The sequence below is a fragment of the Lipomyces oligophaga genome, assembly GCF_038497815.1.
Source record: "Lipomyces oligophaga strain CBS 7107 unplaced genomic scaffold V1516scaffold_4, whole genome shotgun sequence".
Taxonomy (NCBI): domain Eukaryota; kingdom Fungi; phylum Ascomycota; class Lipomycetes; order Lipomycetales; family Lipomycetaceae; genus Lipomyces; species [Lipomyces] oligophaga.
In genome coordinates this window covers 677,978-704,179 of record NW_027117788.1, presented here as the reverse complement: position 1 = coordinate 704,179, position 26,202 = coordinate 677,978, and the positions used below count along the sequence as shown (strand labels likewise).

The 26,202-nt window shown below is 42.3% G+C and overlaps 15 protein-coding genes across 15 annotated transcripts; 8 read left to right on the top strand and 7 right to left on the bottom strand.

The window, feature by feature from the left end:
• Positions 1-206: 206 nt before the first annotated feature.
• On the top strand, positions 207-2,682 carry V1516DRAFT_623531 (Sec23/Sec24 trunk domain-containing protein; the record flags this gene model as incomplete). Its single annotated transcript, XM_066919626.1, has 2 exons — positions 207-995; positions 1,051-2,682. The coding sequence occupies 2 exons, from the start codon at positions 207-209 to the stop codon at positions 2,680-2,682; spliced, it is 2,421 nt and encodes an 806-aa protein (XP_066777390.1).
• A 24-nt stretch (positions 2,683-2,706) lies between these two features.
• Positions 2,707-4,016, bottom strand: V1516DRAFT_691140 (apoptosis-antagonizing transcription factor). The gene is made up of 3 exons (XM_066923846.1): positions 3,885-4,016; positions 3,621-3,827; positions 2,707-3,578 (listed from the first exon to the last, which is right to left on the bottom strand). The coding sequence occupies exons 1-3, from the start codon at positions 3,939-3,941 to the stop codon at positions 2,823-2,825; spliced, it is 1,020 nt and encodes a 339-aa protein (XP_066777389.1). The 5' UTR covers positions 3,942-4,016; the 3' UTR covers positions 2,707-2,822.
• A 1,395-nt stretch (positions 4,017-5,411) lies between these two features.
• On the top strand, positions 5,412-6,542 carry V1516DRAFT_675144 (HSP20-like chaperone). Its single transcript, XM_066922208.1, has one exon. It carries the CDS (start codon positions 5,864-5,866, stop codon positions 6,437-6,439), a length of 576 nt encoding a protein of 191 aa, XP_066777388.1. The 5' UTR covers positions 5,412-5,863; the 3' UTR covers positions 6,440-6,542.
• Positions 6,543-6,554: 12 nt separating this feature from the next.
• V1516DRAFT_675143 (uncharacterized protein) lies at positions 6,555-7,716 on the top strand. Its single transcript, XM_066922207.1, has one exon. The coding sequence runs from the start codon at positions 6,695-6,697 to the stop codon at positions 7,631-7,633; it is 939 nt and encodes a 312-aa protein (XP_066777387.1). The 5' UTR covers positions 6,555-6,694; the 3' UTR covers positions 7,634-7,716.
• V1516DRAFT_675141 (thiamine diphosphate-binding protein) lies at positions 7,636-10,106 on the bottom strand. Its single transcript, XM_066922206.1, has 4 exons — positions 9,850-10,106; positions 9,707-9,784; positions 9,590-9,657; positions 7,636-9,539 (listed from the first exon to the last, which is right to left on the bottom strand). Exons 1-4 carry the CDS (start codon positions 10,008-10,010, stop codon positions 7,804-7,806), a joined length of 2,043 nt encoding a protein of 680 aa, XP_066777386.1. The 5' UTR covers positions 10,011-10,106; the 3' UTR covers positions 7,636-7,803.
• Positions 10,107-12,521, bottom strand: V1516DRAFT_691136 (uncharacterized protein). Its single transcript, XM_066923845.1, has 7 exons — positions 12,245-12,521; positions 11,646-12,169; positions 11,452-11,589; positions 11,344-11,403; positions 10,747-11,297; positions 10,622-10,697; positions 10,107-10,571 (listed from the first exon to the last, which is right to left on the bottom strand). The coding sequence occupies exons 1-7, from the start codon at positions 12,432-12,434 to the stop codon at positions 10,488-10,490; spliced, it is 1,623 nt and encodes a 540-aa protein (XP_066777385.1). The 5' UTR covers positions 12,435-12,521; the 3' UTR covers positions 10,107-10,487.
• On the bottom strand, positions 12,522-14,126 carry V1516DRAFT_675133 (ras family-domain-containing protein). The gene is made up of 8 exons (XM_066922205.1): positions 14,063-14,126; positions 13,775-13,850; positions 13,609-13,636; positions 13,435-13,524; positions 13,252-13,380; positions 12,992-13,201; positions 12,714-12,922; positions 12,522-12,644 (listed from the first exon to the last, which is right to left on the bottom strand). Exons 2-7 carry the CDS (start codon positions 13,838-13,840, stop codon positions 12,795-12,797), a joined length of 651 nt encoding a protein of 216 aa, XP_066777384.1. The 5' UTR covers positions 13,841-13,850; positions 14,063-14,126; the 3' UTR covers positions 12,522-12,644; positions 12,714-12,794.
• Positions 14,127-14,313: 187 nt separating this feature from the next.
• On the top strand, positions 14,314-15,576 carry V1516DRAFT_675127 (signal peptidase 22kDa subunit). Its single transcript, XM_066922204.1, has 6 exons — positions 14,314-14,389; positions 14,448-14,685; positions 14,734-14,807; positions 14,860-14,936; positions 14,989-15,101; positions 15,149-15,576. The coding sequence occupies exons 2-6, from the start codon at positions 14,534-14,536 to the stop codon at positions 15,258-15,260; spliced, it is 528 nt and encodes a 175-aa protein (XP_066777383.1). The 5' UTR covers positions 14,314-14,389; positions 14,448-14,533; the 3' UTR covers positions 15,261-15,576.
• A 50-nt stretch (positions 15,577-15,626) lies between these two features.
• On the top strand, positions 15,627-15,971 carry V1516DRAFT_664307 (uncharacterized protein; the record flags this gene model as incomplete). Its single annotated transcript, XM_066920583.1, has 2 exons — positions 15,627-15,785; positions 15,834-15,971. The coding sequence occupies 2 exons, from the start codon at positions 15,627-15,629 to the stop codon at positions 15,969-15,971; spliced, it is 297 nt and encodes a 98-aa protein (XP_066777382.1).
• An 847-nt stretch (positions 15,972-16,818) lies between these two features.
• On the bottom strand, positions 16,819-18,138 carry V1516DRAFT_624387 (formyl transferase; the record flags this gene model as incomplete). Its single annotated transcript, XM_066919660.1, has 4 exons — positions 16,819-17,530; positions 17,581-17,702; positions 17,749-17,819; positions 17,874-18,138. 4 exons carry the CDS (start codon positions 18,136-18,138, stop codon positions 16,819-16,821), a joined length of 1,170 nt encoding a protein of 389 aa, XP_066777381.1.
• Positions 18,139-18,811: 673 nt separating this feature from the next.
• On the top strand, positions 18,812-21,376 carry V1516DRAFT_675116 (lysophospholipase catalytic domain-containing protein). Its single transcript, XM_066922203.1, has one exon. The coding sequence runs from the start codon at positions 19,134-19,136 to the stop codon at positions 21,321-21,323; it is 2,190 nt and encodes a 729-aa protein (XP_066777380.1). The 5' UTR covers positions 18,812-19,133; the 3' UTR covers positions 21,324-21,376.
• A 268-nt stretch (positions 21,377-21,644) lies between these two features.
• On the bottom strand, positions 21,645-23,025 carry V1516DRAFT_340524 (RNase P subunit p30-domain-containing protein). The gene is made up of 3 exons (XM_066918917.1): positions 22,778-23,025; positions 21,968-22,716; positions 21,645-21,911 (listed from the first exon to the last, which is right to left on the bottom strand). Exons 1-2 carry the CDS (start codon positions 22,896-22,898, stop codon positions 22,022-22,024), a joined length of 816 nt encoding a protein of 271 aa, XP_066777379.1. The 5' UTR covers positions 22,899-23,025; the 3' UTR covers positions 21,645-21,911; positions 21,968-22,021.
• V1516DRAFT_675112 (uncharacterized protein) lies at positions 22,943-24,626 on the top strand. Its single transcript, XM_066922202.1, has one exon. The coding sequence runs from the start codon at positions 23,153-23,155 to the stop codon at positions 24,476-24,478; it is 1,326 nt and encodes a 441-aa protein (XP_066777378.1). The 5' UTR covers positions 22,943-23,152; the 3' UTR covers positions 24,479-24,626.
• On the top strand, positions 24,627-25,784 carry V1516DRAFT_675111 (HAD-like domain-containing protein). Its single transcript, XM_066922201.1, has 4 exons — positions 24,627-25,062; positions 25,113-25,207; positions 25,256-25,374; positions 25,419-25,784. The coding sequence occupies exons 1-4, from the start codon at positions 24,729-24,731 to the stop codon at positions 25,588-25,590; spliced, it is 720 nt and encodes a 239-aa protein (XP_066777377.1). The 5' UTR covers positions 24,627-24,728; the 3' UTR covers positions 25,591-25,784.
• Positions 25,547-26,172, bottom strand: V1516DRAFT_675108 (magnesium transporter). Its single transcript, XM_066922200.1, has 3 exons — positions 25,929-26,172; positions 25,747-25,868; positions 25,547-25,695 (listed from the first exon to the last, which is right to left on the bottom strand). Exons 1-3 carry the CDS (start codon positions 26,055-26,057, stop codon positions 25,611-25,613), a joined length of 336 nt encoding a protein of 111 aa, XP_066777376.1. The 5' UTR covers positions 26,058-26,172; the 3' UTR covers positions 25,547-25,610.
• Between the last annotated feature and the right edge of the window lie 30 nt (positions 26,173-26,202).

Below are 26,202 nucleotides of genomic sequence, written 5' to 3'. Positions count from 1 at the left end.
CAGCGCCTGATAGACGATCACGAGCATTTGACTCGGCTGCTGTTGCAGCCTCTCTCACCTCATTCATTCCTGCTGGTGCCTATACACCATCGCCAGGCCCAGTTCCGGGAACTAATCTTTCTGGTCCTATCGGATCGGCAATTAATGCTCTGTCTGCTTCGGCTTCGGCGTCCGCTGCGGCTATGTCTGCTATGACAGCAGGACCCATGTCAACAGGCGGTGAATTTACGTCTACATTGCGATCTGGTGGTGGGCCTTTTGGTAGTCCTGCTGCGGGAGCGCCTAGAGTGGATCCAGACCAGATCCCGTCTGTAGTTGCAGTGCGCGAGGCAAACCAATTATATTATAATAGCCATGTCTATCCTACTATGGAGAAGCTCTGTCCCCCTCTAGCAGGTACAGATTATGCTGCTGTCGACCAAGGCAGCTCGAACCCGAAGTTTGGAAGACTTACCCTTTGCAGTGTTCCGCAGTCGGCGGACTTACTGTCTACATCTTGTTTGCCCCTTGGATTAGTATTAAACCCGCTAGCCCGTCTCCGCGACGACGAAGAACCAATTCCAATTCTTGACTTCGGAGAAGTAGGTCCACCTCGCTGTTCTCGATGCCGAGCCTATATCAATCCGTTCATGCAATTTGCAGCCGGAGGTGCTAAGTTGATCTGCAATATGTGTCAATATGCTAGTGCTGTTCCTGGTGATTACTACTCTCCGGTGGATGCTTCAGGCCGACGAATCGACAGAGATCAACGTCCGGAACTGAATCTGGGTACTGTTGATTTCTTGGTCCCGAAACAGTATTGGAAATCTGAACCTATGCCGATGCGATATCTGTTTGTGGTCGATGTTTCTGCTGAGGCTGTAAACAAAGGTTTACCTCATGTCTCTGCACAAGCTATCAAGCGCGCTCTTTATGGACCTCAAAGTACAATACCTCAGGGTGCAAAAATAGCGATTATCACTTATGACCGAAGTATTCATTTCTACAATCTGAACGTGAGTTTTTCTCGAAAATTCAAGAATTTAGAAGCAACACTAACAGGAGATGTAGAGTAATTTAGCGCAAGCACAAATGCTAGTTGTTCAAGAAGTGGATGATCCTTTCGTCCCTCTTCATGACGGTTTTTTTGTTGATCCTGAAGAGTCTAGGTTTGTGATAGAAGATTTGCTTGATCGATTAGAAGTGATTTTTGAGGATCTCAAAGTTCCTGAACCGGCGTTGGGTGCTGTCTTGGAGACAATTTTTCAAGCGCTGCAAGAGACAGGCGGAAAGGTCTTCTGCACAATATCTGCCCTTTCAACGTGGGGTCCAGGTAAACTTGTTTTCCGTGACGATCCACGACAATACAACACCGAGAAAGAAAAGCTGTTGTTCACATCCGATCATATATTCTACAAAGCTTTGGGTCAGAAATTTGCAGAAGCTGGAATTGGGTTTGATTTATTTGTCTTTCCTAGCATGTATTGCGATCTAGCTACCATTGGGTCAGTGTGCGAACTTTCCGGAGGTGAGTTATATTATTATCCAAATTTTGTTCCGCAGCGAGACGGTATTCGCGTAATTAGCGAAATCACTACAGCAGTTAATCGCGAGATTGGATACGCCGCACAGCTGAAAGTGCGCTGTTCGAACGGACTTCAAGTAGCATCTTATTATGGTCATTTTTATCATTCTCGACCTGCTGCGGATGTCGAGTTAGGTACCATTGATGAGCATAAGTCGATAGTTACAATGTTTAAGTATGACGGCAAGCTGGATGCCAAGCTAGATGCGCATTTCCAAGCAGCATTGCTGTATACATCGAAGGACGGTCAGAGAAGAGTTCGATGTCTGAATTTCGTCGCTGGTATTACTCAACAAATGAAGGAAATTGTCAAATTTTGTGATGAAGATGCGTTGATGACAGTTATAACGAAGGAAGCGGTACAACGAATGGTAACGGACCAACTTCGGGACATTCGCGCAGGCATCACGGAAAAATGTACTCAAATTCTTGCATCCTATCGCAAGCATTGTGCTAATCTGTCATCTCCCGGCCAGCTGATTCTTCCCGAAGCGCTAAAGGAGTTTTCAGTTCTCACGCTGGGGCTCTTGAAGACCAAGGCGCTTCGCGGCGGAAATGTGCAATCGGATGCGAGAGTATATTCTCTACGGCTTTTAAAGTCGATGAGATTAGAGGATCTAGCTGTTTATTTATATCCGCGAGTGATTGCGTTACATACGCTTGAAGCCGACGAAGGATTCCCAGATGCCGAAACTGGGACAATCAAGATGCCGCACTATGTGCGCGCCTCCGCTCAGCGGTTTGACGAAGGTGGCGCATATCTGATCGATAATGGTCAGATTTGTTGTCTTTGGATGCATCGGAGAGCTAATGCCAACTTGGTGCGAGATTTATTCGGAGAGAAATTTACGAAACTCGAGCAGATAGATCCTTATGTGAACGAGCTTCCGGAAGTACCTGGATCAACACTTTCCCAGCAAGCTAGAAATATCGTTTCCCGATTAGCTAATCTTCGAGGATCAAAGGCAATGACGATTCAGTTGGCTCGGCAAGAACTCGATGGGGCCGAGTACGAAGTATCTGCGATGATGGTTGAAGATCGCAATAATGATGCTATGAATTATGTTGATTATCTGTGTCATATGCATAAAACCATTCAATTAGTTAACAATCATTGATGTAAAGTTTATGGAAAAGCGTTTGAATTATTTTTGGTCTGTATTTAGAGCATTAGTTTGAGTTCTTGGATTGGTTTGTATTGTATATATTGATAGAATATACAATATTGTATATATACATAGGATAGACTGGAAAAATACTATTCAGCAACGATGTCCATGATTTTCTGGCCAAATAAACGAGAAAATAAGTTATCGATCTGGTCGTCAGTCCAAGAAGAATTAACGATCTGGCCGTCTGAAATGATAGGTGTTGGCATTGGAGGCATGAAATTTTGGATCTTCTCTTGCACATGATACCTGAGTTTGCGACCCTTGCTGGCCTTGGTATCAATGTCGGTGCGCTTCACTTTTGGTTTGCGGATCGTCCAGTTCACGCCGCTGGCAGCTGAGCTAGATTCCGACATATTTTTATCAACGAGATCCTTTAGCAGAATTTGATAAAAATCAGTGTCATCGAATATCCAATCGTGAGTCTGCTTCAAAGTCGAGTCGGATATCCGCGCCACCGTCCCAGCATTGATTTTTTCATCTCCAGTTGAAGATTTTGAAAATTTTGGAGCTTTAGAGGATTCGGAAGACGGAGATGTTCGATTAATTCTCGTTCGCGCGATCAGCCGGTCTTGGTCTCGCAGTACATCTTCTACTTGGTTGACAACGCTTTGGTTCAAAACGGAAAACTTGTTCCCACTTGCGCTGCCTGCACCTCCAAGATTATTAATGGCATTTACTCGCTGCGACCATTTTTCCAGCACTGCTGTTCGATATAATTTCGTACTGGCCGACAGTTCAACCGCCGAGAAGTAATAATACGATAAGTCTTCCTCGGCCCGCTCCCGCTTTCTCTTGCGACTGACAAGCTCAGGGCTGGGTTGTCCATTTGCATCAATGATTCGCTGCACATGTTAACTTGTCTCACTGTATAGGAAATTACTTACTAATCGAAGTCGAATCAGATTATCAAGTAACTCTGTTGTCTTCTCTCTTGTGTTTCGTAGAACGACCCTCAAGTCGTTCTGCTCTTCGATCGCACCCTTGTTACTGACACTTCTGGAATTTCTATGCTGTTGATCGGTGATTGAATTTAAACTAGTTAAAGCCTTTTGCAGCTCGATGCGGCAATCTAGTAAACGCTCGTAGATTGTCTAGTTTCAGTTAGTTGGAGCTAGAGTTTGGTTGTACGATAGGAAAGTGAAACTTACGATCTGTCGCTTAACTGCTAGCCCATTTTTCCGAGATTCATCAGCAGGATCAGTCATTCTGCTTTTAATTCGATTACGAAAATAAAGTTGTTTTCTTTATCAACTCAAATTATCGTATTCAATTTGGTTTAGTTGAATGTTCAAATACGAAATTTTTCCTTTGGGAGCAATCCATTGGGACTTCGTAATGAAATCTCTAAAGCCACGAGATGAGTTACTGGCATGCTAAAATCCACAGGGTAGCTATGGAAGAAATATTTACTGAAAATAATTGTTAAGAAGGAGAAAAATTATAAAAAAATTCAATAATCCTGTCTGTTCATATCATTTTTGGCTTTAATGCTACCGGAGATCACTCTGCATAGCCACTTGAGTGTCATTATTTGAATTGCTTTAGATGCTCTGAAAATCTAATTTATTCCGAAAAAGTGTACAATTTTACTTTTAGACACAAACAACTCTAATTCTCTTGCTACCGAAATATTATTCATCGATCTCAACGAAACTGAATTTTTTTAGTTTGATGTGCATACTGTATCGAAATGCACTTTCCTTGGGGATATTAGAATACCAAATACCAAATACCAAATTGACCACGTAGAAATCTTTCTGGTCGGGGAATGACTACAATCCAGCTTCCTATGCTACAGACACAAACTAGAATGTAGACTTGCATCTATGAGTGGTCGACAAAGTCTGGTCCATTCAAATTTATTTTTTGGATCAAGAATGAACCAAACCGATGAAACTTAGGCATGTGCAAGTTCATCTGTTGAAATTTGATATTTTGCTACAGATCAACTCAGTTATATCAGTCAAAAATGTGACTGCACTACAGAATCATTTTGTTTCAGACTATCAAGAAGATTGGCTACCGGAGATATCATAAAGCATTTCAGTATCAACCTCTCATATTGGTAGTGTATTTGAGCTCTATACGCACTTTGCTCTCAGAATTTCAGAAGCCATATAGTATACCAAAGAGAAAGGGTTCTATAGAGGCTTATCTATCAATGCGAAACTTAATGTAACCATGCTCTATTAATTGCGCATCATACTCTGGTTTCAGCTTGTAATCTCTTTACCAAAATTGATCACACTGTTCGTGTACTCCTGATTGTTAAATCCAATACTGTTGTAACCGTTATCTAGAAAATAGTCTGCTCTTACAAAATTTTAAATTTTTGATCGATACTAAACAAGCAGAAACTGTCGTCTACAGGTCTACCAAATCTATCGTCTTCCGCATGCTCCAATACACTAATAATACTAAACTTCGCAGAAAGCAATTATTGGCTTGATACTCTATATCTGCTAGAATGACGACATTTTACCCAGTTTGGAACTGACTAGAGATACTGGCAAAGTGACAGTGAGCGCATTGACAGCTGTTCGTTAGAACTAGCAAACAGCATAATTAACAATACTACAAGACTGGTAGAAACAGAAGTCATGGTGCATCATGTGATGTAAGAAACTCACTTCCACTACGTTCCATCAAAGAAATTTAAATCCCAAAAAGTCTGTCGAGTGATTATTGACGCTAAATTAAACGGCCATCTTGTGAAGAAATTCGAACATTATTATCCAAATCTTCGTTCTCGAGTGTTCTGGAGAACGCGAGTCTTTCCGCCGCATCTTAGTTTCCTAATTCGGCAATTGTGTTTGCAATGCGAAAGAATTGGCGAGAATCACCGAGAATTCCCAGCAACTGCGGGAGCTCGCGGAACTTGTACGAATTTATGCAAAGTTCCACCAGTTTATGCAAGGTGTCTTAAACTAGATACACTTGTTCATGACGAGTAATGACGAGATCAGCTGGAAATCGCTAGAAATCCTGAATAGTGATGGCCATCTAGTATGACGTTTGTAATGCCATTTTACTAATATATAAAGACCTGAAATATCCTTTACCTTAGCACATTTTTAATTCATCAGATCATATAATAATTCAATTTACAGCAACGAACTATTTGAACATGTCGCTTTCCAAAATTTTTTCCAACTCGGACTTCTTCCCCTCACAGGTCCTCCGTGTATTTGACGATCCATTTTTCACAACTTCACTTTCTCGACAACTTCCTTCATTGACACAGCCTTTAGCGACTTCTAGGATTCCTTCATTTGACGTCAAGGAAACAGAAAAGGAGTATGTCTTGCAGGGCGAACTTCCAGGTGTCGAGAAGACTGATGTGAATTTGGAGTTTGTCGATCCTCAAACCTTGAGTATCAAGGCTAAAGTGGAGCGCTCAACGGAATACTCGAATCCTTCTACTTCAGATGTTGCTGAGAATTCAGCAACGTCGGATACAACTCAATCTGATTCGACGACCACGGTGGCCGCAAAGTCGAGCGGCCCTGTAGGGCCGCCAAGCAAAGGTGAAACCTATTGGGCTTCTGAGCGGGTTTACGGAGAGTTTTCGCGAGCATTTAGATTTCCGTCTCCTGTAGACGCTGACCATGTGTCTGCGTCGTTGAAAAACGGTGTTCTGAATGTAAAAGTTCCAAAGGCTACGGAGTCGACAATTAAGAAGATTCATGTACAGTCCGAGTGATTTTTTAAATGCGGTACTGAGTTGGACTGAAATATAAACATTTCTTTCAGACGATGTTATAATGATGATCGATTTTAATATATATTTTTATTTCTTTTCGTAATTAGCTTAGATTCACTAATCAAAATTATATCTACTCACGTTCTCCCAATATCCGGCCACCACCACCTTTACAAGCGAAGACAGACACACACTTTCTAGACCCAACTCGACACAATTGCACTCGATGTACCAGCAAACAAGCCAGCAGACGGCATGATTCCAAGCACCAGCATGCTACTATTCACAGCTTCCTACTGGTGTTTTGTGCTTGCGCCGTTCGCACTTCTTGCTCGGACACGCAAGTTAAGGGTCCTCCGGCCTTCTAGACCTCCATTAACAGGGTTTTCAGTTGACTACGTGATTCTCGTATTCCAAGCGTCGGTATATCGTGCTCTATATTCGGTGTTGTATCTTTTCCCTTCAGATAGAACAAAAAGGCTCCACGCAGCCAGATACCCTACTCGACCTCAAATCGACAAACACGCGGTTTTTGTCGACGACCTGGTTCCCTCATTGTCGGCATGGCTGTTCATCTTCTTGCTTTTCTATAGTTCCCGACCGCCAACCAGCGGATTCTCTATTCGCGCAGCGGCGCCTCATTTTTTTGAGCAGCTAGAATTGCGGTTTTCGACATTTGCAAAGTACTATTCTGGATTGGTGTTTTTCCTAATCTTGGTCGTTGCATTTTTATCAACTTCCGTTGATGTTGATCCTCGCTCCTCTATGGCTTTTTGGGGGCTCTTCCCAATCGATTCCATCGACCTGCTCAAAGGAATGTCTCAGCTTCTCATATTTTCCTGCGAAGTACCACAAATCATTGTCAACTTTGATAATTTCAACTCGCTCGCCCTTGACATCAACTACGTCCATCTCAGATTTCTCTTCTCGGTACTCTACTTCTCCGCATACGTCGTCGACGCTACTAACCTACCAAAGAACGCTACTGCAGAAGTTGCATTCAGACCTGGAGGGTCAATCATTATCATCTTCAGTTCTTGGGCTATCTGTGTCTTATTCTACGTCCAGATTCTGTTCTACAGATCTGCTAATGATCGCGCATGGAGAGCCATATATAAACGCGCCTCCGAAGATATATCTACCTCTCGAGAACCTGACAACGAAGAATCCATAGCTCTCATGCAAATGGGTTGAAATTCTTGTATAATATAAAATAAGTTTTATTTAAAACTTTTCTGCTTCAAAACAAAACAAAACAATAAAACTCAAATTCTGTCCTACTCCTGAGTAAAAACACTTACATAAATACCCAGATCATGCCCTAAAAATCAACAAATTATAACTTTTCTTCACTTCTTCGTTGTTTAATGTTTGCCATTTGTTCGCTGTTTTCGCAGAATTTTCCGCTCCTTTTCCTTCTCCGGATCATATACCAAAAACTCATGTAAACCAGCTCCGCCGGGGACCATTGGAAGAACAGGAACCTTCCGGTCAACAATAACTTCTACCAAAATGGGACCCTCGTTATACGCCAACATCTCCTTCAACTTCGGCTCCAGTTCCTCCTGTTCAGAAATGCGCAGGGCCTTCACTCCCATAGCTTCAGCAAGCTTTATGAAATCAGGGTTCTGTTGATGCGTATGCGCGTATCGATCCTCGTAAAACAGTGATTGCCACTGCGTAACCATACCTTGCTCTTCGTTATTGAGAACAATTACTTTTACTCCCACATTGAACTGCGCAGCCGTTGAAAGCTCAGTCAAGGTCATATTGAACGATGCATCACCGTCAATATCAATCACGACTGCCTCTGGACGGGCCACTTTCGCACCAATAGCGGAAGGAAGTCCATATCCCATCGTACCTAGGCCCCCTGATGTGATCATCGTGCGAGGATATTTCCAGCGGAAATGCTGGGCTGCCCACATTTGATGCTGACCAACTCCAGTAGTGATGATGGTATTCGATTTGATCGGCTCCGTAAGATCAGATAAAACAGAAATTACACTCTGTGGCTTGATCAGACCTCCGGGAGTTTCTTTCTCATATGCAAAAGGAAATCGCTTTTTCCATTCCGCAATCTGAGAGAACCATTCTGATCGCGACTCCACAGTGTTTACTAAAGGCATCAAACTGGCTAGGTTATCGGTGACATCGCCTTCAACAGCAACAGTCACGTTGACAACCTTATTAATGTTCTTTGGTGAAATATCGAAATGTACAATACCTCCGCGTCGCTCTTGTTCAGCTCGCTTAGCTTCGGGTGCAAACTTCGCAAGCGCACCGGTAACACGGTCGTCAAACCTTGCGCCAAGCGCAATGATCAGATCGGCCTCTTGCATAGCCATGTTAGCATATGCACTGCCATGCATTCCAAGCATGTGCAGTGCCTTTTCGCTACCTTCATCAAAAGCTCCCAGTGCGAGAAGAGTAGTTGTTACTGGGATATTTGCCTTTTCGGCCAACTCGCGAAGACGGAATGGACCGTCAGGAGAGTTCAAAATTCCGGCTCCACAGTAAATCACAGGCTTCTTCGCCATGTTAATAAGACGAGCGGTTTGCTTCAAGGCATTATGGGTGATCTCATTGGAAGACTCGAGCGCAGAGATAGATAGAGCGGATCCAGGGAGAGAATTGTACATTGGAATACGAGTGCGCATGATTCCAGCGGTTACATCCTTGGGCAGATCAACAAGAACTGGACCCGGACGACCAGAAGTGGCGATCTCAAACGCCTCATTAATCCTTCGTGGCAATTCTGCAACATTCTTCACCATGACGTTCCACTTGGTGCACGAACGTGAGATACCTATTACATCAGCCTCCTGGAACGAGTCGGTACCAATAGAAGAAGTGGCAACTTGGCCAGTAAATACAACCATCGGAATACCATCCGACAGAGCGTCCTGCATCGGTGTAATGACATTAGTAGCTCCAGGGCCGGAGGTGACGAGAACCACGCCGGGCTTGCCAGAAGCACGAGCATAGCCCTCAGCCATATGACCAGCGCCTTGTTCATGTTTTGGAAGAACGAATTTGAAGTTCGGCGAATTGTAGATAGCATCAAAAACAGGAAGAACGGCACCACCAGGGTAGCCGACTAAGCGGAGGTTAGGAATGTAACTTGATAGCCTGTAGCGGGATACATACAGATAGTGTCTACTTTATGTCTCAACATCATTTCATGGAAAATATCACCGCCAGAAAGACCGACAAAACTATAGTCGTTAGCTCCAACTAAAGAGACGAATCAAGTTCGAAACTTACGAGTCGTCTAATTCCGACCGGGATTTCGAAACTGCATTTGAGACATCCGCATCAGCGTGAGCAGTTTTTGTCTGTATTCTGTAGAATAACAATCAGTTCCGGACTGCAATACACAAACCAATAATAGCACTGGAAGAACTCACCTCGCAGCCGAATGTTGACGCCGTCTAATATTCCTCGAGTGAAGAGGAAACGCGGAAATAGACTTAGATCTTGAGCTGGTGCCGACCGCTCGTCCGGAGATTACAGAAGCAACCAGCGACCTCTGAACAGGTTTGAATGAAGGAGATAGTACTCTCAGCATTGCCAAATAATTCTATTCAACGAATTTATCACTACCTCAAGGCGCAAAATGGCATACAATCAATGCCGCGAATAAAAATTATCAGAATGATTGTTTAATCGAGAGGAACAAAAATTGACTGTACATAGGTGACTCAAACTGTGGGCATCTGCACGTGATTGAGAAACTTTTTTGTCCGCCACGCCGATATCGGCAGTTGATCCTGCGCTGGCATTTGGCATGACAATATAATCACTGTAAGTAATCTGACTTTTCCTATTGTGTTTAGATGGAGAATTGAGAATATAATTCTGAACAGAATTTAGTGTAGTAGGATTGGGTAGCTTTTAGTTCATGATCACCGTTCATAGTTGTATACTCTGTACCCCATAAAACAAGGGTCTTAACAATACTCTATATGCTTGTTTACATCCTCAATGTATTCTATCCATTGTGAGGCGTAATGGGAATAATCCTCACCTACATCAATTCTAGATCTTACAATTCCCATACAGAGCTTGAACTTTGGATACCATCGAAAAGAACTGTGTTCTTGATAGGAACATATTGCCTCGTTATGACCTGTGGTTTCGATTAGGCTTGGGTCCCCGAATACGGCCATATACACATACCTTGACGATCTCCTGGGCGCCGACTCCTCCAATCAGTGAGGAAATATTATGTAACTCAGCACCACCAGATCGTACACTACTCGTGTTAGCCATTGCTTCCTCAAGACCATTAATATTACACTCACAATTCCTTCAAAACCTTCTCGAGTCGGCTGGACAAAGTAGAACCTCCTAGACTTTGCACAATCGCTAAAGCGATCTCTGCCAGCATAGTCTCGTCCTCACCAATGTCATCTAGTGAGCCCGGATATCTATCGTACTGCTCTTCAAACTTCTCCACTGCTTTGAATCCTACATAAACCCCCATCAGCGAGTTCTCATCTTCAAGCTCACTCAAAATCAATTTCGATTTGGCTGTTGATGGTGAAAGTTCTTCTTCAAGCGATCTTCCATCAATGACTACCAGATTTCTGGCAAACTTGCAGAATAAATCAATCTCCTCAGTAGATATATCACCGACCGAATGACCCAGAGAAGCAAGTAATTCGCCAACTCGCTGTGCCACCCAATTTCGGTCTTGCAGTGCTTTCTGACGATATATCGTTTGCAGTTTAATATAAGAAATCGTGTCGGCCTTCATATCTGGAACCGTACCAGAAAGCGGTAATTGACCATTACCAGCTGAGCTAATAACAAAATCAGCGATAGCACGAGTCAAAATCCAGAACTTCGAAGACTATACAATGTTAATATAAAAATCTAATCACCAAAAAATTCCATACATCCTCGGTTAAGTTCTGCGCTCGCGGGTCTTTTAATATGTTTGAAATCTCAGACGGCACCTGCTCAAATCAGTCCATACAGTTCCTATATAAGTTTCACCTCCATACAGTAGTAATCTGAGTTGCACGCCAGACAGCATTAATTGCTTCTTCGAAATTCTCAGTATCTGATGACCGCATTCCCGATCGAATTAGATCCTTGAATTGGTTTCGTTCACTGTAACTAGTAGGTGGATTCCCATCATGCTAAATATTAATTAATCAACCACTGGCGAGTTCCTTATCAAGCACCATCGACTTACAGCATCCCTCCATCGCTTCATATATAACAACAATAGCGCAAGATAAGGCACATGTGCATGTTCCATTTCATCTAAATTTTCCAAATTAAACCCACATGCGAACTGCTCCAATTCGGGCCAGGGACAATCCAGTCGAAGATCAACGGTAGACTCGGGATGTGATTCCACCACGCTATGCTCCGGCATGATAATTCTGAAATATCCGTAAAATCCGATTGAATTTGAAACAACCAGAGGAATATTCTTTTCCCACAGTAGTTTACTTATCCGAATCAATACCGACGGCCGTATTTGGTGAGCAACTACAACCGAAAACCTCTCCCAGAACGAAGCCTCTAAACTGTCGAGCTTGTGCAAGTCAAGGCTCTCAAAATGTCCCTTCGAATCACTATTCAGTTCCTGCAGCAACTTACTCACTTGAGCTGCTAATGGCTGTCCGATAGATCCTTCATCCAAGAAAAAATTAACATCTAGCTCGTCTTCCGTGACAATCCTATCGTCAGCCACTGTAAACGATCCAGTTCCTATCAAGAGCAGTTAGAATGGGCAATGTCGCCACGGACAAAAATGAATCATACAATAGTGAATAATTATCATACCTGGAAGAACAAGGTTTTTTAAAATCTCGGAACCCGCTGCTGATGCTCCTAGTAGCAGAACATGCGCATCCTCTAACGCTGCTTGACCATTCGCAGCCCATAGTCGCAATTGTCGATCATACTTCTTGTCTTTTGCACTGACAATATGGCGCTGTGCTGCCAATTGAATCTCTGCATCTACAGAATCCATTCTGTCCTCTTGTTTTATATTGTATCGTTGTCTAGAATGTCGATTTGTCTAGTCTTCTGTTCTCCAGTACTTCTAGTATATCGACGAACCTTAGTCTCCGAAGTCCCAAATCAGTCCGGCCAGCGATCAGTCTTACCTCCATGATCATCAAATACTACGTCAAATAAGAATCTACAGCATTTACAAAACAACACGACAATAATGAAACGCCTTTTTGAGAGTACATTTAATATTGCAACTGAAAGAAATAAAAAGATCAAATCAAATTCTCACACATACGAAATCTCCAACATAAAACATCGCGATCATAAATTTATACATGCGTCCTCGAATATCAGAGATATCGTTCTCGTCAGTAACCTACAAGTCGGCATCGTCTTCGTCAGGAAGAGGCATAGCGGCAGCCTGTTCCATCTCAGCCTGGTACTTGTTCATCAAGGCACTGTCGACTTCAACTTCAGGAGGTGCAAGTGCAGGAGATGCAACAACTAATCAGGGTTAGTTCCGACAATGATTCATATAGTTCGCTGAGATCAGTAAATGGGAAATAAACATACATTCAAGCGCTGGGTTGCCAACGAGTTTTCTGGCAAGCCATAGAAAAGGTTTCTCGAAGTTGTAGTTGGACTTCGCAGAAATATCGTAATACTGAAGATTTTTCTTGCGGTGGAATGTGATAGTCTTCGCCTTTACCTTGCGCTCCTTAACATCAACCTTGTTTCCACAAAGTACAATAGGAATATTTTCGCAAACACGGACGAGATCACCTAACAAGTTATTACGAGTCTCTTAAAATACCTGTGCAAAAAATACTCACGATGCCAGTTAGGAACATTCTTGTAAGTGATACGAGAAGTCACATCGAACATGATGATACCACATTGACCACTGATATAATAACCATCACGAAGACCGCCAAACTTCTCTTGGCCAGCAGTATCCCAGACTAGAAGGCGATTAGTAGCATAAACTTTCGAAAATCACGCAAAAAATTACATACCATTGAATTTAATTTCGCCATAGTTGGTGTAGAAAGAAAGAGGATGAACTTCAACTCCAAGGGTGGCATTGTATTTCTTTTCGAACTCGCCTAGAAACAGTTAGATCCGCTTCACGGAACAAGATCTCCCACGTAGATCCGCTCGCATGACATAAAGATTGAGTAAAGACTTACCAGTCAAATGACGCTTAACGAATGTGGTCTACGAGTGAAAGAGGTTAGTATATTATTTGCATACAGTTTGCAGGAGAGCGCTAGTGAAAAAAACACAGAGGCGCGATGCAGACATTTTAGGTCTGCCATCTGCCGTCTGTAGATCATTCAAAGATTGGTTACACACCTTTCCAGTACCACCATCACCAACGAGAACGAGTTTAAAAGTAGGAACCTGTTGCTGTTCGGCCATTTTTCTATTTCTATGAAGAAACTCTATTAGTAATTAATAGAAGAGAAAAGGGAGTACTGTGTTGAGATAGTCGCACGACTAGACGATGGTTTTTGTTGACATCTTGAGCCAAACAAAGGTCTTCACAAGCCAGGAGATCCAGCGATGGCCGGTTCAGCACACCAAACTGCGGCGAACAAGATCGCTACAAGTCCGCAACATCACGAAATTGGAAATACTCACAATAATTCAATTTAATCGGAAAAGGTGTAAAAAATGAAGGAGACGACGGACGGACAAACAAAAAAAAGCAAACAGTATATGGAGGATTAGAATGGCTAAGAAAAAAAATGAAGACGGCTTGGAGCCGTAAGATTTGAGCTTTAGGGATTTAAACTCAGAGGAACTATGCGTATATGTTGAAGCCCGATTCAGAAGCAATTCGATCCCAAATTTGAATTAAAGAAGTAAAATTTGATTCATATCTCAATGCATAAAATTCAAAAGAGTTCTAACTTTGATCGGCGGTGATTTGAGTGTATTTCAGCGTCCAATTGGCTTAGATTCAGTGTATGTAGTTTCTGCTGGATAAATATACTGAGCCGCATCGCTGAAAGCCTTAACATAGAGAATGCTTGATCCAGTAGATTTGCCTTGCACTTGCTCCAATTGTCTCGTCAGAATTCCGAGACTGTTAATAATAGCAAGTCCACGATGTTTTCTACAGCTCAGAGAATTCAGGAATATTCTGGATTCATGACTTCGGTCGTGTTAATCATGCTGGCAGTCATCAGTGCTACCTCGCTGATCCATGAACACATGATGGTTGTTCCATCTGCCTCAATAAGTATAGGCCAAGTTGACGTGTACGTTATTTTGCGCTTTTCTCTCCATTTCATATACTCATAAAATAGTCATCGACGACCAAGAACAGGATATAATTACAGAAACCAAGAATATTCTTCGATGTACTTCGATCTTGAAGCTGGTACGTAGATTTGGCTGCTCTCAATTCTAGTAATAATTCTAATCTGGAACAGATCTCAGACCAGTATTCAATTGGAACACTAAGCAGATATTTGTCTATTTGACAGCTTCTTATCCTGGTCGTCCTTTTGTACATATTTCTTGTCTTGGGACTTGTGATTTTACAGTCTAACTTTCATTAGGCCAATAAAGTTGTTCTCTGGGATAGAATCATTCAGAATAAAGAAGACGCGAAATTTTCTCTTCATAATGAATCTTCAGCTTACGAAATTTACGATGTTGGTGGAAAATTCAAGTAAGTAATTGTATTGTAACTTTCAATGTAGTACTAATTTCCTGCAGCGAGCGGACAGCAACTGTTCGCCTAGAATGGAACCATCAGCCTTTTGTCGGATTTTTAACCTACAATAAGTCTCCTGAGTCCACAAAATTTGCATTTCCCTCACTGGAATAAGGCTCTTTTACTTTCCCGGTTTTCTGGCTTCTAACATCTTTCCGAACTGTACTTACTTTACACTCGTTTACTTGTCCGCTCTGAATCATCGTCTAAGGATGCCGATAAAGATGTGCTTTAGACTTCATGCGTTATGCTATAATGTGAAATGTTGGATTTGCTAGATTCATAACATCTATGTCAAAATTGGCCAAAATAATATATGTAAATAATTTAATTGAGCTGACCAGAACTACAAGAATCTGGCATATTGTCCAAGAGCGGCCATCAGCCGCACATTGAAATAATTCATCTCGTGCTTCTTCAAGAACTGGTTACTTTATTTGATCTCTGCTGTGCATGATACAAATCAGAAAATCTTGCAAAATGCTTAAGACAGCATATTCAGTCCGTGAATTTTCAAAGAATGTTAGCCGTCGCTTTGCTTGCAGATTGAACTTTTCGCAAGTGCCACGTTATCAACGATCTTATAGCACAGTATCAAAAGCGCCGGACGAGCCAGCTGCAAAACCGATTTCTCCTCATGTGAGTAAATTCTTGTAACTTTCGTATTAGATTCTCTGACTCATTTAGGTTGCTTTTTATCGGGAATTTGGAAAGCCGATAGTTTACGTTTCCGCCATTACTTTTGTCACCTATTTTTCGCTGTTGGGTCTGAAACGGAAACTGCGGTCCGACGAGGATTTAATAGATGAGGGAAAAAGTGACTAACTCACTCTTCGGTTATGATTATTCGTGAATCTTACTATTCAAACTCGGCGTATTTCAACTGTACTACTAATCGTTAGTTATTCGGGCTGGCTTGAAGCACTGATTGGGTTGCTCAGTGGGAGAGATATTGCTGTTTCGTGGAACCGGTCCTGTATCGAAAATACTTCTTCTCGAATGATGGTAATCAAAGACATACTGAAGACATGAAGATAATTTAAGAGCAAAATAGCTTTAATTCAGGAGCTCAATGAGTGCGATGGCAGAACACTGACCGGCACGTGAACGCAGCTATTTTACAGCCATGATCATGCGAATAACGAAAGTTTGAATTAGGCCCTGATACCAAGTCCGAAAGACATAGTTAAATAGGACTTATGTTTTGTCTTAGAAAAGTAGTTCAGCCGATATATCATCGCCTTTTCCAAGTTGTGAATTAGGAAGACGTTTCATTTTGTCAAAATTAAAGTTGATCTGAGCTCTATAGTACTGTAATATTCTAGCGGAGGAGAGATGAAATGATGGAATTTTGTTTATGAATAGTTTCTTATCATGATATTAATATACTAGTTCGAGACATTGTCTCTGATATTTATCCTTGATATTTGTGCTGAATATCAATATCATACTCAAACTGTCAGTTGAGCCCCGAGGTAACCTGGAGTTCCCAGAGAACCAAGCGCTTCAAAGGAATTTAAGACCACACTCTTATGGCCACAAACGGCATGTCATAGGGTGCGTGCAGCGGGAAGCATTCCTATTTAAAATTTTTGATTTCTTCTTAATATACTTGGTACTTATCTAAAATATGCTATATACAATGCAATATTTGTTCTTGAAGTGATAGCATTTATTTATGACTCGAGAGATCGAAAATATCACTATCTACCAATGATTTCCCTCTAACTTTTTCCTGCTTCATTTGCACAAGCAAAAGTTTCCCGTCACAAGTTCGAACTACGGTTTGTGCAAAAAACTGCTTTCCCGGACCTAGCCGTAGGTACTGTCCAGGCAGATTTGGTATCGAGCCGACTTCCAAACTGGGAATTGAGCCCATGTTATCCACAATAGTTATATCTTCCAAAATAGCGCGGCGAGAAAGATGAGCTGTTTGATTGTGACGATCGAAGTATCTGATTTCTGTCCAAAGAGGTAAACCAAATGCGCGCCATTTGCGTTCGATTGTAGATGCAGAGTCGGTTGCCCAATTGATATGACGAGCCCTTGAATCGATTTTCTTCGTCCACGTACGAGGCAATAATCTTATTTCCTCGGAATTTGTCTTGAAAGAGTCAATTACGATTTCTGGACCTTCGTCATTAGGATGCTTGTCAATGTATTCAGACAAGGTTTTGAGAAACTCGCGTAACATGTCTGCACCGACTTTGCTTAGTCGTTGACCAAGACTCTTAGAAGTTTCGTCTAACGAAAGCCGAACAGGTAGCGACTGCATTAAAATCGAGCCGCGATCGAACTGAGTAGGATGAAGTGTTTGGATAGTGACGCCAGAGAACTCGTCGTTGTCCAGAATTGCGGCTTGCAATGGTGCTGCTCCGCTATGTCTAGTAAGATGATTAGTTTCTGGAATTTCTCAGAGCAAACACATGAATACCTAGGAAGCAGTGAAGGATGCAGATTGATGCCGCCATATTTCGTGCGAGTGATTAATTGTGCAGGAATCAGTTTTCCGTAAGAAACGACAACCAAAAGATCGTAGCTAAGTGTCTGGATATTCTAGCAATACGGTCAGTCTTTGTAATGCAATTCGTAAATATCATACTTCAAAATCTTGTTTCGTTTCCACAAAATGGACTGTCCGGTTCCGTTCTCGAGCAAACGGAGCGAGAGGGACTACATTACTAGATCAGAAACATTCTCACAAAGATTCAGTGAAATCGCTCATACCTTCAACAGTTTGACTACTAGTGGAACGATCTCTGCCATTTCTTTTCGGTGGTCGAGTCACAACTTCAAGTTTATGCACGACCGATGAGGAAGATGCCGCTAGGTCATCGACGCTGCGAAAACATTCTCGGCTGAATTCGTCAGATCCGAAAAACAAAATATCTAGCCCTTTGAGTCCACAGAACGACGTATGGAACGTGCGTTTAAAGTATGTCAAATTTAGATTGTAAATATGAGATATCGATAGTCGAGATCGCAAATGCATGATTCGGTTCAATTGCTCATGGCGAGTCGTAGATCTGATGATTTGCTGTGTCCTTGTTAAATCTACAACCGAAAATGATGTCCGAGCTTCAGACCAACAAAGTGACTCCTCCCAGTCACTTTGGAAGCAAAATCAGGGGAACGGCAAGGCTGATACGTCATGGCTGATATGCCATCCAAACATGGCTGATCAGTAGCAGGTCTTGAGAAGTCGTCTATATGATATATGAAATCAAGATCTGATCTACAATTAGAATATAGCGTAGTTTCTGCTGCACAGCTGTTGGTAGTATGCCGATAACATTTCAATTTCTGAATGGTTTTTCTCTCTCGTGCACGAGAAATTGGAAATGCACACTTGACTTATACCGAGGGAAAGACTTGATATAGAATGCAAGACCAAAAAAATCATGGTCAAGACTCCTGGCCTCTAAACCAAACTTGACATCCGACTCAGTCTGCCAACTTCAGTCAAGATAAAAATTACAAGATTTCTACCGAGCAAATCTAATACCGAGTTACATGGCTGATTAAAGACTACCACATCCGACTCTGAAGCTTCAAATTTCATAACTTGAGCTTCTTTGTGAATAAGGTTTGAATCAAAAACTTCAGCCGGTGCTGCTACTAAAGCACTTTCCGATAGCAGCACATCTCCTTTCCGAGGTCATAGATTAGTATTCAGCCACGGGTCAATCTGCTCCAACTCTTCCTACCTAAACAGATCACAGCAATTAAACTGCAAGAAGTAAAAAAGAAATGATTTGTGATCTCCTGCGTGCCAGGTTCAGGATATCACGTTATCGGAATCCACGAGCTGGGCCCACCAAATCCGACGTTGATGTTTCTTCTGAGCCTCTTCGTACAGCTTCATAAGTTCGAAAGATTTGCGAGATTTCTTGAAAAAAGTTTTCTCTTTTTTCTCTCCGTTTTGCCCAATCGTGTTCTCCTCGACTATCCCTCATAATCTCCACATTAAGAGAGAAGTTGTTATTCATGGTCTCATCACGTTCGTTGCTAGCCTTAGTCGCTTCATTTCTACTCTGTTACCCCGCAACTTCGGCGCTCTCCCAGCGAGAGCCGCAACAGGAAACACTGGATGTCGGTCACCAAGCAGTATTATATTCTGATCATGAACTCAGCGACCTTGTAGATTGCGTTGCGGATTTCATATCTGTGCCTAGCTTATCTGATTCCCGTGATATAGCTGCTCGGTCATTTTTGGCAGATTCTTCTTATGCTCCTTCGTCAGCGTCATGTCCTGAAGGCTCGCTTATCCGCTTTGCGGACGGCATTAGCGAAGAAGAACAGACATACATCACCGGCCGAGATAACGTTTCACTGCCAGCTCTTATCAAATTCTTGGATCGGATCAATTTGAAGGATTTTAACACTTCGACTTTTTTTGCTGCAGAAAGTGCATCAGCCATCAGGATCGGAATAGCTGTATCAGGCGGCGGTTATCGATCCATGTTCAGCGGCGCAGGCTTTTTGGCGGCCGCTGATGACCGTACTGTTAACGCAACAAATTCTGGTCATATTGGTGGACTTTTACAAGCCACATCGTATGTCTCTGGATTGTCAGGTGGTGGATGGCTTCTCGGTTCTTATGTGTTTTCAAATTTCTCATCGATACAGACTCTTCAGGCCGATCCTCACGTCTGGAATGTATCTGGAACCTTGCTTGATGGTACCGCGGTTGGTTATCGATCCAATGAAGTCTATTACAACACTATTATTAATGAGGTATCAACAAAAGCAGAGGAAGGATATTCAATTTCAATCACCGATCCCTGGGCTACTCTTCTAGGCCATGAGCTATTCAACACGTCTAGTCCTACTGGTCCGGGCATTGGGGTTACTTGGTCTGATATCCAAGAAATTTCGCTGTTTCAGAACTATTCTGCTCCATTTCCAATTCTAGTCTCTGTTTCTGCTTCTGAAAATGTGAGCTCGAACATCAATACGACAAACGTGTTTGAATTGACGCCTTACGAATTCGGTTCTTATGATACGGAATTGGCTGCATTTACAAATATGAAATATATTGGAACAAAAGTCGACAATGGTATTCCGGAAGGCAACTGCACGGTCGGATTCGACTCGGGAGCATTTTTGATCGCCACTTCGTCAAATATTTTCGACGCTTATCCGTTAAACGTGCCCGCATTCCAAAGTGCTGTCATTCCGAGCGTGCTACTGAATGATATCACCGAATACAAAATCACCAATTCAACTTTTTTGCAGAATGTTGCAAATTACTATCCTAATCCGTTTGAAGGCTATGATGGAAGTTCGGAATATTCGAATAAATCGATTCTCACCCTACAAGATGGTGGCTTTGATGGACAAGGAGTTCCACTACTACCCCTTCTTCAGCCTGAACGTGGACTTGACATTGTATTTGCTCTTGATAATAGTGCCGACACTAGCAGCAATTGGCCTAATGGATCTTCATTGGTCAGCACCTATCAACGACAGTTTTTTCGTAAGACTAATACAGTTATGCCATCGGTTCCTGATACGTCGTCTTTCGTGAACTTAGGATTGATAGATAGACCTGTATTTTTTGGTTGCAATTCAACGGACTTCGCGGACTCCGATTCGATTCCTCCTTTGCTAGTCTATCTTGCAAATGCACCATACACTTACATGAGTAACAGCTCTACTTTGACTTTGCAGTTTGTAACAAGCCAAATCGCTGGTCTGATTACAAATGGATACAATATGGCGACACAAGGTAATTCGAGTCTTTATGAAGATTGGCCGGCATGTATTGCTTGTGCAATTATTCATCGAGAGGTGGAAAGACGCGGAATCGCACCTACTAGTCAATGTCAACAATGCTTAAATGATTTTTGCTGGAATGGTGAGACTGAAGATCGATCCGAAAGTAATTCTACGGACAATAGGACTTATATCATTGGCAACGGCGTATTTATTCCTGAAACTACGAGCACTTTGCTGTCGAGTAGTGTGTCGATCACATCAACTTTAGCTACTTCTTCAGCGCGTGGGAACATTTCGGTAAGCCAGACAGCTATTTCTACCAGCAGAAAATCGGCAAGTTCTTCTGCACCTGAGTCTACTACCACATCCACATCCACTACCGGAGCAGCAGCTACAATGCAAATATCTACTGTGGCGATTGTAGCAGCAGCGGGTTTATTCTGGGTTATATGCTAGCGTAAATTTATACTTCTATAAAAATCTAAATACTTTTTTTTCATTTATAAAACTGTTCAGTGATTGCATCCTCCGTTCCCCGGACTGGATGAATAGATTTTCTGTTGCGTTCATGATTGCTGATCTTAAATTCCTTAGTGGTTTCAGCTGCTGCTCGAAGCAATGCTTGCTATAAATACTGCAAGACGTCACCTTACTCGTCAACCTACTCTATGTTTTGGCAGATACTTGAAGAGATACCTTTCAAGAATTTTGAGTTCCTGCAATTAATATGATAGCAATCCTCTCGGTGTGTCGTATTTTTGTGTTCTATGAAGTGTCAAGTCTGGATAAAGCAGATTTCTTACTGCTAGCTAACCTATATATTATTGACTCAGACTCGACTTTCATGTTGGAACTAGTAAAAACCCATGCATCCCGTAATAGCATTTTGTTCTACTTAGTTCGTGATATGCGATTATCTTGACGCAAAATTGCTTATATGCGGATATGGTCGATAAATCTGTGCATTGCTGCGTTATTCCACAACATGCCTACTTTTGTAAATTGGTCTAATGTAACAACTGAGCAGTACTGTTAGTTCCAGAACTAGATAAGTTAGCACCACTTAATTACTTTTATTGGAAATGAAAATTGACTCTTACTGAGTAAAATAATATTACATCCAATATATTACATCTAAATGCATTAATATAAACTCAATTCTTCTTTCTCTTTTTCGCCGGTCGACCTAGATTCTCGTCGAGTTGCTCAATCAGATCTGCTGGGATCTCGACTGCCTGTTTGAATGACTTGCGTCTCATATGAGCATGTACACAAACAGCTCTACAGTTCAAATCAATCGCTTGCTTGCCCTTTTCCTGAGTGAATCCCCATAAGGTCGCTAAATTCGCGATATCGTAAGGACCTCGACAAACCAGAGCATTCTTGGCAGCTGATGAAATGATGATTCCGTGTCCCCGCGTCGCTCTAAAAAGTGCAGAAGCATTGGCAATTAGGTTACGTCGCTGATTCTGATCTGCAGAATTGGATACCGAAGCCGAGTATGTTATTTCAAACTTGAGTCCACGGCCAATAGCTGCGCCTAGGACACGATACCGTAACGGGAATGGCATGCGCGATGAGAGATCCAAAGAAATTAAGTCAACGTCTAGAGCTGTGCAGGCGGCTTGAAGTAGTTTCTCTGAGTTTGGTCGTATCGCGAGAATGTCAAATTTGCTTGTTAATGAGGGTATTGCTTGTGCTTGAGCGGCATCGTTAAAAATAAGAGTTGCCCGCGATAAAATTGAAAGATCTGGAAACAGTTTAGAAAAATCCGTCTTTCGAATCGGGCACATTACTGTCGTGCCTTTTCCTGTAATTTCAAAATCGAATGCTATCGTTCTATAGCCCACTAGATTGTCAGTCTTGATATTAATTTGATTTGCGAGCACTCAAGGTGAGTGCATACTTACATCCATAGAGCATGGAAACTGTTCTGAATAGCTCTCTTGCATCTCCTTTGGCTTTAGACAGATCCTGGCCTGCGATTATGGTCATATCTTTCGGCCATGGGACATTAAGATCGTAAAACATTCTATAAATATTTCTCTGCTGTATTTATTCAACATCAGCCGTTCTCGCAGACTGATCTGTCGAAATATTTCACATGTCCACTTACAGTCCGCCGCAGGATAACCAATCCCAGCCAAAACTTTTTTGGCACAACAACCAACTCTAGTTTGTCAAGCACATCAGGACCGAAACTATTTTGTTAGCAAATTGACTCGTATTTATTTGTTCGCAGCTGCGGATTCCTTACTATTGGCTTGGCTGCAACTTTGGATTTTATGGCGTCCCTCCGCTTATCGGGGAGATGTCTACAGATGTCAGATCTTTGTCGGACGAGTTTTGCCGGATATCGCTCAACCAAAGTCTCACACAGAAGTCAGTTTTCTACAGGACTATGGGCATCGAACAACAGGTTATTAAAAAAGGCTCAAAATACGGAAATTGACGTATCGGCAGTGCGGGATCCGGCACCTCCTTCTCAGACACTTAGCAACATCTTCATGGTTTCTCCGTTTACAATGGAAAAGCTACATTCGGTTATTATTAGAGAGATCTTAGATAACAAAGCTGGACGTGGAATCCTACCCGCTCAGCTGGTAGGCGACGCATTGGAAGCTTGCGAGCGAATGCTTAGTACGCATGCCACCCCCATCACAACAAGCTTGTCTACAAAGAAGCATTCGCTTCTACAAGACGTGTTTCATTTAGAGGAGCCTGCTCAAGCAAGGTCACTATTCGACGAGATTGTTCATCATCCGGCGGTCCGGTTTGACAATACTCTCTTGAAAAGATATCTGCTTCTGAGACCTCCGAACGACAGAGCTCTTCATGCCATGCGATTATTCTATACGCGGGCATATAACAGAGGCAAAATGATAAGCAAAGATGTGTATATGATTCCTTTTCGGAAATGCATTCGCGAAGAAGATGCGGAAGGAGCCATAGATGTTCTTGATATGACTGCTGGGAGCGATATGTACTATCGCAATGAGAAGCGCAAGTGGATGCGAAGGGGAATGATTTGGCTCGGCGGATTCGGTGGGATCTTATTACTTGCTAATGTATCCCTACAATCGAATGCATTTGTGATTGGTGGCATAGGGAGCACGACGGTCGCACTGTCGATGGTTGCCGCCTATCTCATCAATTCAACCGTGTTAGCACTGGTCGCCTGTGCCTCTCGTCCCGGAGACAACAGCGGCCGCGTTCTCTGGCAAAGTGGAGTGCTACAGACTCAATGGTATCTTCGAGCGCAGGAGACTCGGATGCTGAACATGATTGTCGATATGGACCGAGCGAAAATCGAAAATCAGGGCGACTATTCAAATTTCATTTTACACGAATTAGAGACCAGAAGCCGTCGTCTGGGTGACAATGCAGACGACCAACAAATCCAAGAATATTGGGCCCGTCAAGGACAAGGATTCATGTGGGTTGAACCTGATTTAGATCCGGCTGAAGAGGCAAAGATAGCCCGAGACAATGTCAAAATGGGCCAATTGCTTGCCGTTGGCCAGCAGCCGGACTACCATCAACAATATCTAGACGCACCAAAAAACGAGCAATGGATTCAAAAAGTTCTCGAAGAATCTGGTGACGAATGACTTATTCCGTTTGTTTTTATCTAAACAACTGTAAATATCCAAAATGGGAATACCATAGATTTACGTAATCTATGGTTCCTGGCTTCGAGGAGCGGCGGTAGATCATCGGTAAGGCGACCGCTCGACCGGTTGGTGCCATAATCGGAGTAGAAGATCCAGATTCGATGTAATTTTAACATTTTAGCATCTTAAACATCTCAAGATAGAATTTCCTTCTGCTTAATTGGTTTGATAGTATATTCAATAGACAATGTCTGAAATAAAAGCTCTATTTTTCGACGTCTTCGGTACAGTTGTTGACTGGCGCACTGGAGTGAAGGAACATCTAATCAAAAACTTGCCGTCTGATAAGGCAGACCTAAAAGATTCTGTGGACTGGGACACGTTAGTTCAAGATTGGAGAACAGCGTATTTCAAGTTTACGGTTGCGAATTCGAAATCCGATGCGTCTGCGCCAGTTTTTGTCACGATAGACCAGCAGTATACGGCGTCGATCGGACCTATTTTAAAGGAATACGGAATTGACTCGGTGTGGGATGATGGTCAACACGAAGAGCTTGCCAGGGCATGGCATTATTTGGGTGGTGCGTCTATTTTAAATCTTTTATCCTCACGGTCAGACTGATAAATGAAGGTTGGCCTGATAGCGTTGAAGGCTTGACCAAACTTAAGTCTAAATATATCATTAGCACACTTTCGAATGGAAATGTCAGACTTCTTGTCGACATGGTAAGTATTACTGTTTCTTGTACATAAACACAGATTCTAATCGATGAGGCAAAATATGCGGGCTTACCATGGGATGTGGTTTTTGGAGGAGATGTCTTCAAGATCTACAAACCATCCCCCAAGGTCTATTTAGGAGCGGCCGAACTACTCAATCTGAAGCCGGAGAAGTATGTCTTTTATCTGTGGCTCTCCAATAATCTAACCAACCCAGTGTGCTTATGGTTGCCGCCCATTTTTATGATCTCGAGGCTGCAAAAAAATACGGCTTGCAAACTGCCTATGTAGTTCGCCAGGGTGAAGATACAGGCATAACGGTGACTCCAGACCAAGTCGACTATTTTGCACAAAATTTCTTCGATCTCTATGATCAATTGACGAAATAATATTCTATTATACATTCAGTTTACGTCTTGACCAAGCTTTTGTATGATTCTCGAGCTTTGCCGACATCGAGAAATCCTGGTCGTCGTTCTAGAAATGCAAATGGACTTGGAAATTAGCACCAATCAACATGGTATAAAATTCTCATGCGAGCTTACCTTCTCCCCTCAAATTCCATATTCTTTGCCCATTTTGAAAAACTAATAGGTTGTAATTTTCTCGCTGATATCACCTGTGCAAACGAAAATAACGCGGTAGCAACAATAGCTTCCACCACGATCTAAAAGAACAGATTAGTACTCCCGTAAATGACACTTAAAACTTCAAAATATTAATTTACATCGATCGGTAATGTGTCATTCCGGCCAATCAAATATTTGACGTAATGTGAAAACTCGTGCGCTGAATAGGCGGCATGGAGAAGTAATAGCAGCGACAGAACAGTGATTCCAGTCGATAATGCCGACATCTTTGATGACTTTTCGACACAGGCAGATATAATCACAGATAAGTGCAAGTATCCTTAGTTCCAAACAATTCCAATTACTCAAATTGAGCGATATTACTTTATAATTATTATCTCCTAATTTCCTAAGTTCTCACTAAATCTTATA